We start from the raw sequence: 18,228 nt of genomic DNA on the forward strand, positions 1-18,228 counted from the left end.
CTTCTTTCCGTCGTTCTACCGTTCCTTTTCTAGTTCTGTAGCACAGTTCATCTGTTGCCGGTTCTGTATCAGTCATTATGAAATCGTCGTTACTGTAGGTCTGGAATGAGAAAGATTCATTTTTTTACATATGAAATTATTAATGGCCGGTCTTTGTTCGGCTATGGCTTTTCCCACATTCATTAAAAATCAAATAGACCGACATGGCATTTCATCGGCTCGAGTTAATTCCATAAAAAGTAGCTTAGTCATATTTAGATAAGAACATAGGTACCTTTTCTTTTCACTGGCCTACTTTTGTACTATCTTTGATTGCGATCGTCACATTAATTAGGTACTATTTAATAACGTTTTTATCTTGTGTTCATTTGAATTATCTACTTTCTTTGTCATATTATATCTGCCTTTTTGCATTTTCGTAATTCGCTGGAATTAGAAATGATGTTATTGAACTTTCAATTCAGGGACAGGTTGCAAAGGAAATGTATAGGTGATGTCGTTGTTCAGCATTGGGACTATAGTGTAATATTGCAATGCAATCGGTGCCATGTACATTTAGCGGTAGTTTATCTACTCAATAGCGTTTAACTATTGAATAAATAAACTACCGCTAATTGTACCTCAGAAACCGGGGGTAAGACAGGGAAGCCTGTTAAGATTAAGGACCCTATTTCTGTTATTTCTTTACATTTATAGAAACCTGCGTTCAAATGAATCACTTATGAAGTTGGTAGGTGTGGTGTGGAGCTTGTTTTTGGCCTACCTACCTTTATGCGGAAAAGCCGTCGCAAATCTATAGGTAAGTATTTATCAAAAGCAGTCATGCATTTTTATCAGGCGTTAGTGCTTGGTAACTGAAATTTAAACGCTGAAGATTCTTTGATGATTTGAAACATGCTTGTCTTTTGCTTGTCGGTGTTTAATGTTGGTCTACACAAAATTGAAATTCAGGTGAATATAATAGACTGGATTTGATGGCACAATTTGCCTGGTAATATGCTCTAAATTAATGATGACATAGCAGTACAAATTACTAAATAAGTCTTGTTCAGGTACGCGTTTCGGAATCTGATTACTTTTAATAGGTACACAATACTTACATATTACTAGTCAATTATGTTTTAATTTTACACTTTTTATATCCTTACATTATTGTAGAGCAAGGTAAGTCTATATTTTTTACAGTGTCAAGTTGTGCGTTTCTTAGAAATCACTAAATAGCTATAATTACTATGTTAATGAACACTACACCACTGTTTAACTGTTATCAGCTTCCTAGAGATGCTGATGTTGATGATTTAAAGTGACTATGAAAACGGGGAAATCACCTAAAAGAGTGAAAGAAACATCATAAATTAAGGGGAATTCCAGTTTGTAGAGTATGACTTTATTTTTCGTCCGTTCGTCTCATCTCTAAAGTAATTAAATTCTTGGTAGAAAATTATATTTACAGAAATTAACCGATAATTTTTATTAGTAATATATAATGTTTTAATTTTTTTAATTAGTCACCGAAAATCATGAACCGTAAAAAAAATTCTATGCTAAAATAAGCAACTAAATAAGCTCTTCACTAAAACGTCAAACGCTGTGAACTGTCAAACTCGCGTTTCATATTAACTGTATCCAAATTACTCTTCAATTTTCTCTCTCTCTGTCACACTAGAGCAAAATTTAATAATTTGTCTCGTTCTAACCTTAGCATTTTTCTTTCAAGCCGCTGAAAAATATTGTTTATTTCGTAATGTCAAAAGTTGTAGTACGAAAAAGTACTTGTTGAGTGTAACACGCTGCGTAAACTCAAAAATAAAGTTATTTTTGTTATAAAATACTATATTTAATCATATAAAATAAACGCCATGGATCAAATACAGAAAGTGGAGCAAGAAATATTAGAATTACGACAAAAATTGCGTGAAAAAGAGGATGAACTATATGCGTTGAAATTAAATTATCATTCGGTGAGTTATTTTTGCATTTTTGTGATAAAACAAATATTAAAAAGCTGATCAAACGTTTCATGGATCTGTGGCCTTCAGTTTTGTGTTTCTATCATATAAATTAACATGACAATTGACGATATTATATGCGCGAGATTTCGAAACCGGCGTTTGCAATTCGAATTGTTTCATAGATATTTGTTTTACTGAATTAAATTAAAACACATATACGTACTTATAATATTATTTGTATGGAATCATGAAACATTTTATTGAATAAAAGGTTTACAGTTTCCACAAAAGATGCATGAATCAGTAGAAACAGTTAATGTTTCATTGTTCAAGTGACATATGATTTGTTTACTGAAATTCAGGGTCTGGTTGCTTTGAATTGTCTATTGTGTAGTTCTCCTATCTACATACATACGTGAATCACACCTTTTTCCCATAGGGGTGGGCAAAAGAACACCACTTGGTACCTACAATCCTTTAAAAAATTCCCTTGCCTCATTCACATCCATACATGTTGTCATACAGGATCACTGATAATAAGTATGACTATGACCTGACTATTTTGCAAGGTTTCAACGATATAAATTATATAAATCTCTTTTATATGAATAAAATTCACAAATTGTCAGCAATTTTCATTATAAATTGACAGATGGATTATAGAAAAAACTATACATTATAATATGGAGTGATTCTTTACCTATATCTCCCAGAAGGTTTCATATTACAATAAATAAATTAAACCCATTACTGTTCCACTGCTGGGCAAGGATTTCCTTCTCTAATGAGGGAGGGGTTAGGCCTTAAGTCCACTATACTAGCCAAGTGCATATTGGGGACTTGTTATAATTCATAAATATTATTATGTTTTCAGAGTCAGTCAGCCCAAGCACACAATGGAGATGAATCTCAAATAACTGAAGAAACCACTATTAAACAATGGACATTACCTAAATGGGCTATAGAAAGGTAAATATTGCAATAACTCGAGTTTAGTGCTAACCTGTATGTTAAGCCATTTTGCTGTACATTGTTTTCTTTCTTAGAAAATAGTGATTAGCATATTACATCAAAGCAGCAATGTATTGAATAGTGACCATCAATTTGACATACACTTTGTCAACTGGGATATGTGATACAGTTGTATATATTTAGACTAGAGGCTCATCCCGTATGCGCCCGGTTTACATCAGTCGCCTACCTACAATAACTGTAGCGCCGCATATGATGGGTTTGAATCCCACTTGGGACAAATATTTGTATGTCTGTTTGTTATGCAGTCACAGCATGATGATGAAATTTATATTACTAAGCATGGTTTTATTCAGGGGCTCAGAGGGGCTCGTAGCTTATTTGATTAGCTTAAATTAACCCAGCAGGGCGATCTCTGAGGTAAATTATGCTTGTTGAGGTTGTTCTGTGGAGGTGTGACCATCATTAAACATCCGAGTTATTCCGTGTTAGGAAAGGCACGTTATATTGTGGGTACTCGTTAACAGTCTTACCGAAGGGTATTTGGCTCCAACATAATTTAACAGAGTGGCTGTGAGTTTGTTGCTAGCTCTTCTCATAAGGCTGTTTGTATTTCATTATAGGTACAGTCGTCAGATCCTGCTCCGTGAGATAGGTGTGGCTGGTCAAGCAAGGATATGTGCAGCTAAGGTGCTGATAGTAGGAGCCGGCGGGCTTGGGTGTCCTGCTGCCATGTACTTAGCTGGAGCCGGTGTTGGTGAGTAGATATATGCTTTTCTAGCAAACTAGCTGACCCGGCGAACTTCGTACCGCCTCAAATATGCAAAATTAAATGTCTATTTACCAATATTTCTGAGAGACTATCTTAATATTTTTTTCCGTAAGAACCTTCTCCTAATAATAACAAATACAACACAAAAATAATTAGTAAAATCGGTCCAGACATTCACGCGTGATGCCGTGACAAAGGAAAACGGGTTTCGCGTGGTTTGTGCTTTGGGACAGGATTAACTTTTCGACTGTCTCCGTGGCGCAGTGGTTATGGTTACCACGCCGCCACCATTGAGTCGGGAAGTCGTGGGTTCGATTCCCACACGGGGCACTTATTTGCGCGAACCACTAAATTTTTGGCCTTACTCCACACTAAGTGCAGGTTGGGGACTTTGCATACCTTCTAGAACTAACACATGATTTATTTATACTATCTTTCAGGTGAAATCGGCATAGTGGACTACGACACGGTAGAAATATCAAATATACATAGACAGTTACTACATAGAGAAATAGATACAGATGTTAATAAAGCAGAATCAGCTGCGAGAGCTATACGAAGGTAACTTGAGATACTACACAAGACTAAGTGTATTATTAGTGCGATATATCAAGCTGGCCTTTCTCCGTACTAGACACTCTCTCCCTCTCTCCATCTCTCTCTCTCCTTCTCTCTCCCTCTCTTTCCCGCTCTCTTCTCTCTCCCTCTCTCTTCTTTCTCCCTCTCTCCCGCTCACTCCTTCTCTCCCCTCTCTCCTTCTCTCCCCTCTCTCCCTCTCTCTCCCTCTCTCACTCCTTCTCTCTCATTCTCTCCCCTCTCCCTCCCTCTCTCTCCCTTTCTCTCCCTCTCTCTCCCTTTCTCCCCCTCTCTCTCCCTCTCTCTCCCACTCTCTTCTTCTCTCTCCCTCCCTCTCCCTCTCTCTCCCTCTCTCTCCCTCTCCCTCCCTCTCCCTCTCTTCGCCTTCCTGATATTTCTCCTCAACTTCGCTCTGTTCTGGACATCGTCTTCGGAAACCTCTCACTCACTCATATCTTTTTGCACAACAGTTTCTCATCTAGTTATAACTATTTAGGTAAATTATATATTTTACTGGCTGACCCGCGCAGCTCCGCACACGCCTTCTTGTTTTTATTTAATACCGCGCATTTTCAAATTTATTCACCTTTTACACCTTCTCTGGACTTCCACAAATAATTTAAGACCAAAATTAGCCAAATCGGTCCAGCCGTTCACGAGAATAATATAGATTATAAGTATCCTTACCTTATATATCAAAAACTTAACAATATTTATTATATGTTTCAGTATAAACTCCCATATAAAAGTGACGCCGTACAAAGTACAATTGGACTCGACTAACGCGATACAAATTGCAAGTAAATATGATGTAGTGTTGGACTGTACGGATAATGCTCCTACTAGGTACTTACTTAGTGATCTATGTGTGTTGGCTAAGGTAAGTTCATTATTATCTATCTATACTAATATTATAAAGCTGAAGAGTTTGTTTGTTTGAACGCGCTAATCTCAGGAACTACTGGTCCGATTTGAAAAATTCTTTCAGTGTTAGATAGCCCATTTATCGAGGAAGGTTATAGGCATCACGCTGCTACCAATAGGAGCAGAGTACCAGTGAAAATTGTTACAAAAACGGGGAAAATTTTGACCCATTCTCTCTTATGTGACGCAAGCGAAGTTGCGCGGGTCAGCTAGTTATTTATATATTTATTGTCAAAATAATTATTTTATTGTCTTAGATCAAGCACAGATATGTATTTTCCGCTAGTTGAAAGGTAGGGCCACTGAGAAGAGCTGCCAACAAACTCCAGGCCATTCTTTTTCATCGCCAAATAGATTTTTACAAAATTTTCAACCAATATTCATCTAATTTATAAGGAGCTACCCACAACACATGCATAAAATCACGCCTTCTTCCTATAAGGGTAGGCAGAGACCAGAGAACGTCACTTGGTACGATCGTTACAAACTTCCCTTGCTTCATTCACATACATACATGTTGTCATACAGGACCGTGTACGAGTAGAACCTGACCTTATTTATTTATAATTGTTATTTGTTTCAGTTACCACTTATATCAGGCAGTGCGCTGAAACTGGAAGGACAACTAACTGTTTACTGTTATAGAGCTGATCTACACTCCGTAGATAAGGTAAGATAATATATTATACTAGCGGACCCGACAGACGTTGTCCTGTCTACACGTCTTTAATTTGAAAATTTGAAACTTTTTTTAAATAAGCTAAAACATTGTCCAGCGGACAAAATTGTGAATCTAAACCATTCTCAGATCCCCTTGAACACACACATACAATTTCATCAAAATCGTTTAAGAGAAGTTCAGTGACATACACACTTACAGAAGAATTATATATATAAAGATATCTCTGTGTGATGAGCACGAGTATTTGTTCTGAGCCTGGTTGTCAATTATCTATATCTTATTATAAAATGTCCATGTCACAATGTTAGTTACCGTACTCCTCCGGAATGGCTTGACCGATTCTCATGAAATTATTGAGTAGGTCTGACAATCGGCCAACATTTATTTTTCATACGTATGACACTTACTTTTTTAAACTTATATGGCAAAACAACGTTTGCCGGGTCAGCTAGTATGTATTTACAAGCATATGTATAAGTATATTTATCAGTTATCTGGTTACAATACAAGCTCTGCTTAGTTTAGAATCACATGACTGTGTATGAGTTGTCCAATGATATTTATATTTATAACCAGTGGACTGGCCCAACTTTATCTTCATATCTTCATTTAACCTTTGTTCTCCATATAATAACATACATCTATTCCGCAGTCGAGTACATACCGAGGTCCGTGCTACCGCTGCGTGTTCTCGGTGCCGCCGTCCCCGGACGCGCTGGGGTCTTGCTCGCAGCACGGGGTCGCGCCGCCCGTGCCGGGGGTCATAGGTGAGTGACACTACATAGACCCCATCAGTGAAGTATATATATTACTAGCTGACCCGCGCAACTTCGCTTGCGTCACATAAGAGAGAATGGGTCAGAATTTTCCACGTTTTTATAACACTTTTTGCTGTTACTCTGCTCCTATTGGTCGTAGCGTGATGTTATATAGCCTATAGCCTTCCTCGATAAATAGACTATCTAACACTAAAACTGAAGATTTTTTCAAATCGGACCAGTAGTTCCTGAGATTAGCGCGTTCAAACAAACAAACTCTTTAGCGTTATAATAGCTGAATGAGATCCAAATATGTCCTGAAAATCACACGAACAACTGCTTTTATTTGGTTTGAAATAAGTAATTCTATAGTGATATGCAATATTTCTCAATAGTAGCCCGTAGTTTGGTAACGTGCCCGGTATATGACAAGCTCCCTATCACATGGAACTAACATTGTTAATGACGAAACGTGGGTGTATTACTATTAAGCCTACACTATTAGTTTATGTTTTAAATACTTTTTATTTATCTTACAGGCACTCTCCAAGCTACGGAAGCATTAAAGTTCATAATTGGTCACCCATCCAGAAATCTGTTGGTGGAAAGGATGCTTATCATGGATGTAGATGATATGTCGTGTAAAGTGGGTAAGTTTTATATATCAGTATTTAACATTAGGTCGGGGAAAAAGTCTTGTCGCATTATAGTATGTATGAACTTGTAATAAAATCTCTTTGGCTTCAAGAATCACAAATGAGTACACGGTTCATTAGGTTTCTTTCAGTGAGCTCGTGAGGTACCCAAATATCGAGCTTTTTTGTGTAGAGAAAAGATTTTATTACAAGTACATACATACTATAATGCGAAAAGACTTTTTCCCCGACCTAATATAATTAATGTGTTATGTTTTCAGTACAACTTCGGCCACGGAACCCCATGTGCGCCATATGTTCGGACACACCGACTATCACACAGTTGATAGATTATGAAGTTTTCTGCAAAACACAGGCGAAGGAGAAAGTGAGTATTATTCTTTACCAGAGGCCCCCGCGACTTCGTCCGCGTGGAAACCCCGTGTAAATCCCGATCCCTCGGGAACTCCGGGATAAAAAGCCTATATGTTATTCTGGGTCTTCAGCTTCCTACATACCAAATTTCATCGTAATCGATTCAGTAGTATTTGCGTGAAAGAGTAACAAACATCCATACATACATACTCACAAACTTTCGTATCACTACATAGTATAAAACAAAGTCGCCCATTTTGTCTGTAGTCCCTTCGTATGCATAAAACTTTAAAACTACGCAACGGATTTTGATGCGGTTTTCACTAATAGAAAGAGTATTTTCTCCGACAGGTTTTTATATATAATTGAAATACATTGAAACTATATTAGCTGAGTTATAGCGATTTATGTCCAAGAAGTCAGAAAAAAAATCTAATTGAAGATTGCATTTGTGCGTGCGCCGCTTATACCGTTGGATACAAGTAAGAACAATGTATAGCAAAAACATTGGTCTTTATTAGTTCTACAAAAAAGTCCGCGACGACATATATCCAGCTTTTTTATTTAAGTCACAAAAACTACTTTTCTGTATTAAAAAAACATTTAATTCGTTGGGTGATGTTTAACTGGTGATATAACCAATAATACATATATCCTTATCAAAATAAGTAAGTTCATCATCACGAGCATTTAATTTAGATTATTTTTGCAGTTTACAGTGTGTTATTTAGACATATAGTTTAGGAGATATCACGATATTAGTATTGCGGCACGGTACGGGCCGGCCGCGGCGGCGGGAAAATAACATGTATATCTACCTACAGGTAGTTTTTAATTGTAGATAGTCTTTAATTTTAAAGGGAAACCTTTCTCATCGTTAAAATGAAAATGTATGTATACCTTATATTATATTTCAAAAAATGTAGACAAAGTTAATCTTCTAAAAATAAATGTAAATAAAAAATAAGTAAAAGTAATAAAATGTAGAATGTAAATAATTTAAAAAGTAAGCAAGAAAATAATAGTTAGATGTATATAACAAAAGTAGGTAAGTACATAAGAAAAAAAACAAAAAATATAAAAAAACGGTACATAAAAAATAAATAATATTAAAAAGTAGGTACTACGACTTTGATCTATACATATAAGACAAAAAAAAATCTGTACATTACTTAAATATTTTTTCCAAAAACTGATAGGGGGGGGGGGGGCGATCAAAGAAGAGTCACAGAAACCAAAAAACATTTTAATATTTTAAACGCGGTTAAGGGAAAGAGAAGTTATTGTGAATTGAAAATTAGTATCCAATATGTGTTGGTGCGTTGACTGTATTTGTCGAAGTAGCGGGATACACGCAAACGAAGTTGCGCGGGTCAGCTAGTTTATAATATTAGTAGGATTTATTCGAGGAGCTCGTGGCTAAGTAACTACAGCCGCACGGATCAATCTCTGAGGTTAAGTTACGCTTGCCGAGTTTTGTCAGTGGATGGGTGACCATATTATACATAACGAGTTACTCCGAATTTCGGCACGTTCAAATGTGGGTCTCGGTTAAATTTAAATGATCTTTGGCAGTCGTAAACAGTAGTCAGAAGCTTGAAAGTCTGACAACCAGTCTTACCGAGTATCGTGTTATAATCCAGGTAACTGTGTTGTGGAGGTCAGATAGAAACACTGGTATTCAGCTGCATCCGGTGAGACTGGAAGCCGACTACAACATAATATCTAGTCTGTTTTGCGCAATGCAAAAAAGAACACTACTTTTTGTATTTTTTTCCTCAAATTTTAATATAAATAAATTACCTATGACTGTCCCACTGCTGGGCAAGAGTCTCCTCCCGGAAAGAGGGAGAGGTTAGACCTTGAGTCCACCACGCTGACCAAGTGCTATAATTAAAATAATTTCAAAATATTTATACCTGTGTTCTTGCATGCCGATATATCAAAACTGCGAATATTATAAGGTAAGTTTTTGTCAAAATTATATCACATTTATTATATTTTAAAGATTTTATCATAGCGAATATAATTATTGTTACAAATATTCGCAATTTTGATTATTTTTCTCGCTACAATCTCAAATATTTACCCAACAGTTGAACCACTTAGTACAAAGGCTTGAATACGACCCGTTACTTTATAATATTATTTATTGCGAGAGTTTTTTAATACTTAATTGACTTCCTCCGTGGCCATTGCGTCGGGAGGTCATGGGTTCGATGCCCACACGGGACAATTATTTGTGGATCACACAAATAATTGTTTCGGGTCTGGTTGTACTTTGTGTCTGTTGTTTGTATGTTTGTAAAAGTCACAAGACACAAGAGCAATTCTTAGTGCGGGAGTTGTATTTTTAAATAAATGAAAAATGACTTGTTAATTTTTCCACAGAAACGTGCTGAAAATCGTCAAAAAAGTGAGAAGAGAAAACAAGAAAAAGTCAAGCGTATGACCGGCCAAAGTTATTTTGGATTTCGTTCTGAAACGAAAGGAAAAAAGACCCTATATATACAAGACGTTCTGAAAGCTGAAAGAAAGATCGGACCAATTTGTAAATCAGATATATGTGTGAAAAATACTAAAAGATATTGTACGAAATTTATTGAAAATGATAGGTTAAAAATATTTCAAGATTTTTGGAAATTAGATTGGAGCGAAAAGAAAATATATGTTAGAAATCTTATAAATACTGTACCAGTAAAACGTAGACGTAATACTAATTTAATTAACTCCAGAAAAGTCGACTCGAAAAAATATTTTCTCTATTTAAACGGGAATAGAGTAGAGGTTTGCAGAGTTACTTTTTTAAACACTCTAGGCATAAAGGAAGCTATGGTTCGCAGTTGGTTGCATGAGAAAGAAAAAACAAAAAATGCAAAAATCCCTGTAAAATCTATTTCAGTGATAAATTTCATAGATGGTTTACCCAAACGGCAGTCGAAATGTCAAATTTGTTTAGACAATAATATACAACTGTCATATGTCAATTTTAGTGTCAAAAATCAATTTGAATTGTATAAATTATATGTCAAATTTTCTACATCTAATGGGGTTCCGCCTGCTTCAAGAAAAACCTTTGATAAAGTACTAGTTAGGAAAAATTTAAGGATTTTTAAGGCTAAGAATGAAAAGGATGTTTGCGATTTAAACAGCCAACATAATATTAGTTATCAAAATGATAAATTAGATTATTATTATAGCAATTTGGAGCAGTGGACGTGAAAGACTAGAGTTTTGGACCGTGTTGTACCATATAATATACTAGCTGACCCGCGCAACTTCGCTAGCGTCATAAGAGAGAATGGGTGAAATTTTCCCCCGTTTTTGTAACATTTTTTACTGGTACTCTGCTCCTATTGGTCGTAGCGTGATGATATATAGCCTATAGCCTTCCTCAATAAATGGGCTATCTAACACTGAAAGAATTTTAAAAATGTATGGACTGATTGTTTAAATGTTAATAAAAAATATATATTTCAAATTTGTAGTTTTATTTTAATCATTACCAACCTTTTATTCATAGCTTTTAAACTCTCGCGTTGCATGTTTAATGTATAATAGAATACGGGAATTAACGGCATTTTAAGGTAAAATGCGTGTTTGCGTTAATTCCCGTATTCTATTATACATCAACCTTTTATTATTCGTTAGCGTGTGCAACTGCCGCACACAGATCTTGGGTTCAAATCCTGGGTCGGGCTAAAAAGTCTTTTCAGAGTTCTTCCGCTACGAATTTGTAAGAGGTTGCCCTGCGTTTGGAATTTGGAAGGTGAGGTTGTAGACCTCCGTAGTAGCCAAATGTAGGCTATGATAAACATTTTTTTTATTTTAACTTTCGCCCACGATTTCGTCTACGTACGCTAGTACTACTATTTATCGTATGGTTAGTGGTCAACCTAGTGTCAAAGTTGTTCAAGCCCGAAGGCCTTTGACGTGGCTTAACGACTGTTATCTTAGTAGACAACCGGGACCGACTTTTAACGTGCCCTCCGAAGCACGGAGACGCTCAGTTCAAATACCACTATGCGGTCACCAATCTATGGAATGACCACGCCAAGGTTTGCTTAACCTTACAGATCGTTTACCGACCGGTGAGTGCAACTGGCCATGTATCAACGCCTATAGTAATTTATATACTTTTATTTTCAGGAATTAGACCTGAAAATCCTCCCACCAATGAACCGTATAACTGCAGTCGAACTGCAAACGTTACTGTTAAGTAAGTCCACGTTGCTGTTGGACGTGCGGTCGGCGGCCGAGTTCGACATGTGTAACATAGATGGCGCTGATAACTGGCCGATTGATTATGTTGATAGAAGACTTGAAGAATTGTTGAAGAAGACTGAAGAGAATGATGGAGCAGGTGGGTTTAATAATAAATTTAACCCATTAATGTCTCTCTGCTGGGCAAGGGTCTCCTCCCGTAATGAGGGAGGGGTTAGGCCTTGAGTCCACCACGCTGACCAACTGCTGGTTGGGGACTTTGCATACCTTCAAAAATGGTTCTAAAGAACTCTCAGTCATGCTAGGTTGTATCACGCTGTTTTCCTTCACCGTTATAACAAGTGATCATTATTTCTAATACACATATCACTTGGAAAAGTCATTGGTGTGTTGCCTCGGGTTCGAACATCCTGCTAACTTATACCACCCGGCTATCACTGCTCTGACCAAAAGCTTTTCTGATTTTGTTAAGAAACTCTCAGTGGTTTCTGACCTACGGGCCTGGAGGATCATCTAAAGCCATTAGTCCTCTGCTAAAATTGTAAATGTGACAAAATGTGACTGTATTTCACACATCTGCCTACACCTTAGGGTATAACAAACGTGATCATCATGGCTTAGCCTTTCTTCCAACTATGTTGGAGTCGGCTTCCAGTCTCACCGGATGCAGCTGAATACCAGTGTTTTACATGCAGCGACTGTCTATCTGACCTCCACAACACTGTTACCTGGGTTATAACACGATACTCTTCGGTAAGACTGGTATAACAAACGTGATATTATAAAGTTATTATTTGTTTTTGTTTCAGTGGTGTTCATATGTCGCCGCGGCAACGATTCTCAGATCGCAGCTAAGATGTTACTGGACAAACTGCCCGAAGCCCACAGACATAAGGTCAAAGACATGGAGGGTGGGCTCCACGCGTGGGCTAAATATGTGGACAAAGACTTTCCAGTGTATTAGACAGAATCTATATAAATATTAGGTCGGGGAAAAAGTCTTTTCGCATTATAGTATGTATAAACTATAATTTTTTTTTATGATTTTCGAAAAAATCGGACTTGTACCCTTTTTCACTAGAGACACAGATATATTACAAGAGGCGGCCCGCGTCGTCTTTTTTCCTGGCTTTTTACAACATTTTATATTACTGCTCCACTCCTTTTAGTCATAGTTCCTCAATAAATAGATAATTCAACACAAATACTTATATATTTTCTTATCACCAAGGACTAACATTGTTAACTTAAAAAAGTAGACTTTTACCTAATTTTAAGAATAATTGTGTAAATTATTGTTAAGTATACCTAAGTACTAAGTACGTATTGTATGTATTGTTCTATAACGTATAAGTGTATGTATTGTTAAAAAATATGCTAAATTTTTTTATTGAAATATAATATTGTATTAAAGTTTTGTAGTTTATTTACCCCAACTATATTTTTTAAGCTATAGCATGTTTAAGAATTAGTTTTAGTATAAAATATTGTATGCCTTGAACAGGCTGATTGATACAAGAACGTATTATGTACATACATATTCACAAACTTTCGCATTTATAATATTAGTAGGATAGTAGGAATTATCGTGCAGCGAAATTGTTCATGTTGTTTAGTGGCCTTTTGAGGCGCCCATAGCCAGTGGCGCTCACCGGTCGGTAAACGATCTGTGGGTTAAGCAACCGTTGGCGCGGTCATTCTATAGATGGGTGACCGCATAGTGGTATTCGAGCTGGGCGTCTCCGTGCTTCGGAGGGCACGTAAAAAGTCGGTCCCGGCTGTTATATACTAAGGTAACAGTCGTTAAGCCATGTCAAAGGCCTTCGGGCGGTTTGAACAACTTTGACACTAGGTTGACCACTAACCATACGATAAGAAGAAGAAGAAGTGGCCTGAAAGTCTCAAAATACATTAAATCTCTTTATTTAAAGCTTATCCTAAGTCCTTCATCGTCAATATCATAGACCACATCTTCGGACTCCTCGTTCAGACCTCCTCTCATGACGGGTAGAATGTCGTTGGAGCTGCTGCTGTCATCATCATCATATAAACGACCTGTGAAGTAAATAAATATCACTAGCTGACCCGCGCAACTTCGCTTGCGTCACATTAGACAATCATAATATTCCCCGTTTTTGTAACATTTTTCACTGGTACTCTGCTCCTATGGGTCGTAGCGTGATGATATATCGTAGCCTATAGCCTTCCTCGATAAATGGGCTATCTAACACTGAAAGAATTTTTCAAATCGGACCAGGAGTTCCTGAGATTAGCGCGTTCAAACAAACAAACTCTTCAGCTTTATAATATTAAGTATAGATTGGATAATTCACACACGGTCATTTGATTACAAACTAAGCAGAGCTTGTACTGTAACCAAATAACTGATAAACAAACTTACTTATATACTTAAATACATATTGATTGGCAAATTTATAGCTAGAAATAATATAATCCTATTTTATCGTGTCCGGTTGTATACGCGACTGCTGACAATGAGGTCTCAGGTTTGTTTCCTGGTTCAAGTCCGGGAAAATACTGATAGGCTTTTTAAACTTGTATCAGAACTAACTTCCGCCCGCTACTTCGTCCGCGTGAAAAGATTTTCCGTAATAAAAAGTATCCTTTGTGTGAATCTAGTTTCATTTCAGGTTAATCAGTCGAAAATCTAAGAAGATCTATACAAAATTTCATCCCATATTTTAATCCCTTAGGGGTAGAATTGATCAAAATCCTTTCTTAGCGGATGCCTACGTCATAACATCTACCTGCATGTCAAATTTCAGCTCGATCCGTTCAGTGGTTTGGACTGTGCGTTGATAGATCACTATGTCAGTCAGTCACCTTTGAGTTTTATATATTTAGATAGCAAAGTAATTAAATAAAATACGTACCTGTTCTCACAATTTCTTTGACAATTGGTTTTGGAGTCTCAGTAGAAGTAACCAGTTTTATGTAGTTGTTACCTGATACACACAAAAAATGAGATATAAGCTATTTTAGTGCAACAACTACTAACCCCCGGGGTCTGAGGTACATTTAGCGGTAGTTTATCTATTCAATACGTTTTTTTTATACGAGTTTAAACGCTATTGAATAGATAAACTACCGCTAAATGTATCTCAGAAACTAGGGGTAAGAGAAAATGTCATGAACGGCTCAAATAATTCGACTTATTGTTTTTGTAAAATTGCCTTTTACACACGGGGATATTTTTTATTGAGAGAACAATACGAAAAATATAATGCAATAAAATTCTTGAACGCTGGTCATCTAGTCTATATAGGTAGGTAGCTACAAATTAAAGATTAATTGCTGTTCGTTAGTCTCGCTAAAACTCGTGAACGGCGGGACCGATTTGGCTAATTTTGGTCTTGAATTATTTGTGGAAGTCCAGAGGTGTAAAAGGTGAATAAATTTGAAAATGCGCGGTATTAAATAAAAACAAGAAAGCGTGAGCGGGTCAGCTAGTTTGCAATAAGATTTATAAAATACCAGATTACCTTTTCCTTTCTTCGGAATAAAATCAGACAATTTCATCCTTTGTTTCTGTACTTTAAATATTAATTTAGTCAAATTCAATTTGTCGCCAACATTGATTGGTTGTATGTAACCCAAGTCGGAACGGAATCGTGTTTTCTGTCTGTATTGACCCGATTCTGTGTAATATATTGCTGAAAAGTAAAAAAGGATAATTAATTCATTGTAAATAAACAGCTTCTCTTCCAACTATGTTGTAGTCAGCTTCCAGTCTCACCGGATGCAGCTGAATACCAGTGTTTTACATGGAGCGACTGTCTATCTGACCTATTGTACCTTCGGGTATAACAGACGTCTTTTTTTTTAAGACAACTCCCGCACTAAGAATAAAATTGCTCTTGTGTCGCGGGGACTTTTACAAACATACAATCAACAGAGACAAAGCACAACCAGACCTAAAACAATTGTTTGTGGATCGGACAAATAATTGTTCCGTGTGGGAATCGAAACCACGACCTCTCGACGCAATGGTTGTGGCGTGGCGACCTAAACCACTGCGCCATGGAGGCAGCCAAAAAGTCGTCTTATCGGGTAAGTAACAAAGAAGGGCACGCTATATAACCATGTTATGCCATGATTCTACTATATTAATATTTAAGCCATTTCATCATGGCCCGGATAGCTCAGTCGGTAGAGCATTGGACTTTTAATCCAAGGGTCCAGGGTTCAAGTCCCTGTTCGGGCGTTTCTTTTAGTTGTAGTAAAGAACATTTGATAGCCATTTTAGTGTTTTAGGGTACTAAGGTGGAGTAAATGAAGCTATAGGGTTGAAATGATCAATAGTATTGCACAATATTGCGTAGATATTGCACAATATTTTTGCCATTTTAGCTTGATATCTCAGTTTTTTGTTAAATTCAACCAATAACTTAGTATTATAAATTTAACTCAATAATGTACCACTGCTGGGCAAAGGTCTCCTCTCGTAATTAGAGAGGGGTTAGTCCTTGAGTCCACCGCGCTGACCAAGTGAGGGTTGGGGACTTAATAACACTATATGTATTAACAAAATAAATTTTCTAAATAAATGAATCATCGAAATGTATGTAGGTACCTACTCGTATAACTTTCGGACAACAAAATAGGATAATTATTTTTTTCATATTTTGTAACTTACTATCGGGATAAGGTTTGGGTGTGTGTATCACAGAATGTGACAAAAGATTTTGAGATTTTTGCTTGGTTCAAGATTTTTTGTGTTAGGTACATTGTTTTTTACCAAATTAATGACTACAGCTATATAATAACTTTGTTTTAATCATAAGTGTCAATTTCTTAAACATTAATATTCGTTTATTAAAAAAATAACACTTTTATTGGTATTTTAAAAATATAAATAACCTACACAAAATTTCACGTCTGTTATACCAAATGGTTTAGGTAGAGGTGTAAAAATTGCTAAACGTATATAAAATAAATGCTTTTATATACTTACAAATAAATACGATTAAACATAAAAACAAATTTTTCATTTTGTAAACTTAATTTGACGTTTGAAGAGCGTAATATTATGAAAAAAAGTGATGAAAGTCTCATATTTATTATCTGTGAATGTATAATTTAGTGTGAAATTAAATAGATAAGTAGACAATAAGAGACAATTAGATACAGAAGATGAGTGTTTTTAACATAACGCCTGTTATAAGTACGAAGGTGAAGGCAGAGGTGGTATAAACAATTTTACTTTTTTTGTAACATCTCGCACTAAGAATTGCTCTTGTGTCGCGGGGACTTTTACAAACATACTAAAAACGGACACAAAGTATAATCAGACCCGAAACAATTATAGGATACCTCAAAAAACTACTTGTTAAATCTTCAAACGCCACTTTTCAAACAAAATCAGTCCATCTTGAAAAAACCTACAAAACTACAAACGAATTGACAACCTACTCTTTATGCGAAGTCGGTCAAAAATTCGATTCGAATCCACGACCTTCCCGTACAATCCCTTCTCTAACCAATCACTGTACACACCCATCATTTATTATACCTGTCCAAAGAAACCAAGTGAAATTTCATCAAAAAACTCCTTGCCAAGCGATTTTCACCCTTCTTCAGTAGCCAAAAGGCTCTATAAAGAAATTACGATGGAAAGACATATGTCTGTATATGTCTATCTCTTTTATACGTAAAACTAACCTGTGATTGGCTAATATTGCAAATGCGCGCGCATTTTATTGTCAAATGTCATATTTTTCTGCTTGCAACGAAATACATTACTTGTTTTATTCGAAGACTGTATAAGTGTGGATAATAAAAGCAGCAATGTATATAAAACTGTTTATATTATCGTCTGATCCCTTAAATTGTATGAGAATACTTGCAAACTATCAGTCGTATTTCGCGATCCGTTGAAATAAGATTTGAAAAAGACGTTTCGCGTCTTTTTTTGTTATAAAATAAATTAAATACATAAATAATGGCGTAAAAAACAAATAAAAACAATGTTCGCGTTAACAGTGCCTTGAGAATATTACAAGTGTTTTTTTTTTTATAAAAAAAAGTGCCTTATTCGACTCCATTTTGTATTTTCAAAAATAGTGGTGTAACTTTGGTAAAAAAAACATATTTTTTGGTCTATTGCAGTTTTTTTTTAAACATTTCGCGCGATTAACCACTGAAAGGTGTCTTAACTTTGCTTTTAATAGGTATTGACTAAAATATTTATTAAAATGGGTATCAAATCTTTAAATACGGAATAAATAAATGCATTTTTATAATAATTGAATTGAATAAAAACGCTGCAGGTGCATTTTTCATCATGTTGCATGTACAAACGTAAAAGTTTCTTCGATCTTACGGAGGTTTGATTTCG

At 36.1% G+C, this 18,228-nt stretch overlaps 1 protein-coding gene and 1 non-coding gene across 3 annotated transcripts; both read left to right on the forward strand.

Annotated features, from left to right (window-relative positions):
* Positions 1 to 1,647: 1,647 nt before the first annotated feature.
* Positions 1,648 to 13,277, forward strand: Uba4 (Ubiquitin-like activating enzyme 4). Of its 2 annotated transcripts, XM_076133832.1 has the most exons (11): positions 1,682 to 1,961; positions 2,827 to 2,921; positions 3,548 to 3,681; positions 4,137 to 4,257; positions 5,002 to 5,152; positions 5,780 to 5,866; positions 6,531 to 6,645; positions 7,176 to 7,286; positions 7,553 to 7,659; positions 11,796 to 12,009; positions 12,680 to 13,277. In XM_076133832.1, exons 1-11 carry the CDS (start codon positions 1,860 to 1,862, stop codon positions 12,832 to 12,834), a joined length of 1,392 nt encoding a protein of 463 aa, XP_075989947.1. In that variant the 5' UTR covers positions 1,682 to 1,859; the 3' UTR covers positions 12,835 to 13,277. The 2 variants fall into 2 exon arrangements, with proteins under 2 accessions (XP_075989946.1, XP_075989947.1); XM_076133831.1 differs by lacking the exons at positions 11,796 to 12,009; positions 12,680 to 13,277 and adding an exon at positions 10,038 to 11,130 and having other exon boundaries at positions 1,648 to 1,961.
* A 2,745-nt stretch (positions 13,278 to 16,022) lies between these two features.
* On the forward strand, positions 16,023 to 16,095 carry TRNAK-UUU (transfer RNA lysine (anticodon UUU)). Its single transcript has one exon. It is a non-coding gene; the product is annotated as a tRNA-Lys (tRNA).
* Positions 16,096 to 18,228: the final 2,133 nt, after the last annotated feature.

The sequence above is a fragment of the Anticarsia gemmatalis genome, chromosome 30, assembly GCF_050436995.1.
Source record: "Anticarsia gemmatalis isolate Benzon Research Colony breed Stoneville strain chromosome 30, ilAntGemm2 primary, whole genome shotgun sequence".
In the NCBI taxonomy this organism is placed as follows: domain Eukaryota; kingdom Metazoa; phylum Arthropoda; class Insecta; order Lepidoptera; family Erebidae; genus Anticarsia; species Anticarsia gemmatalis.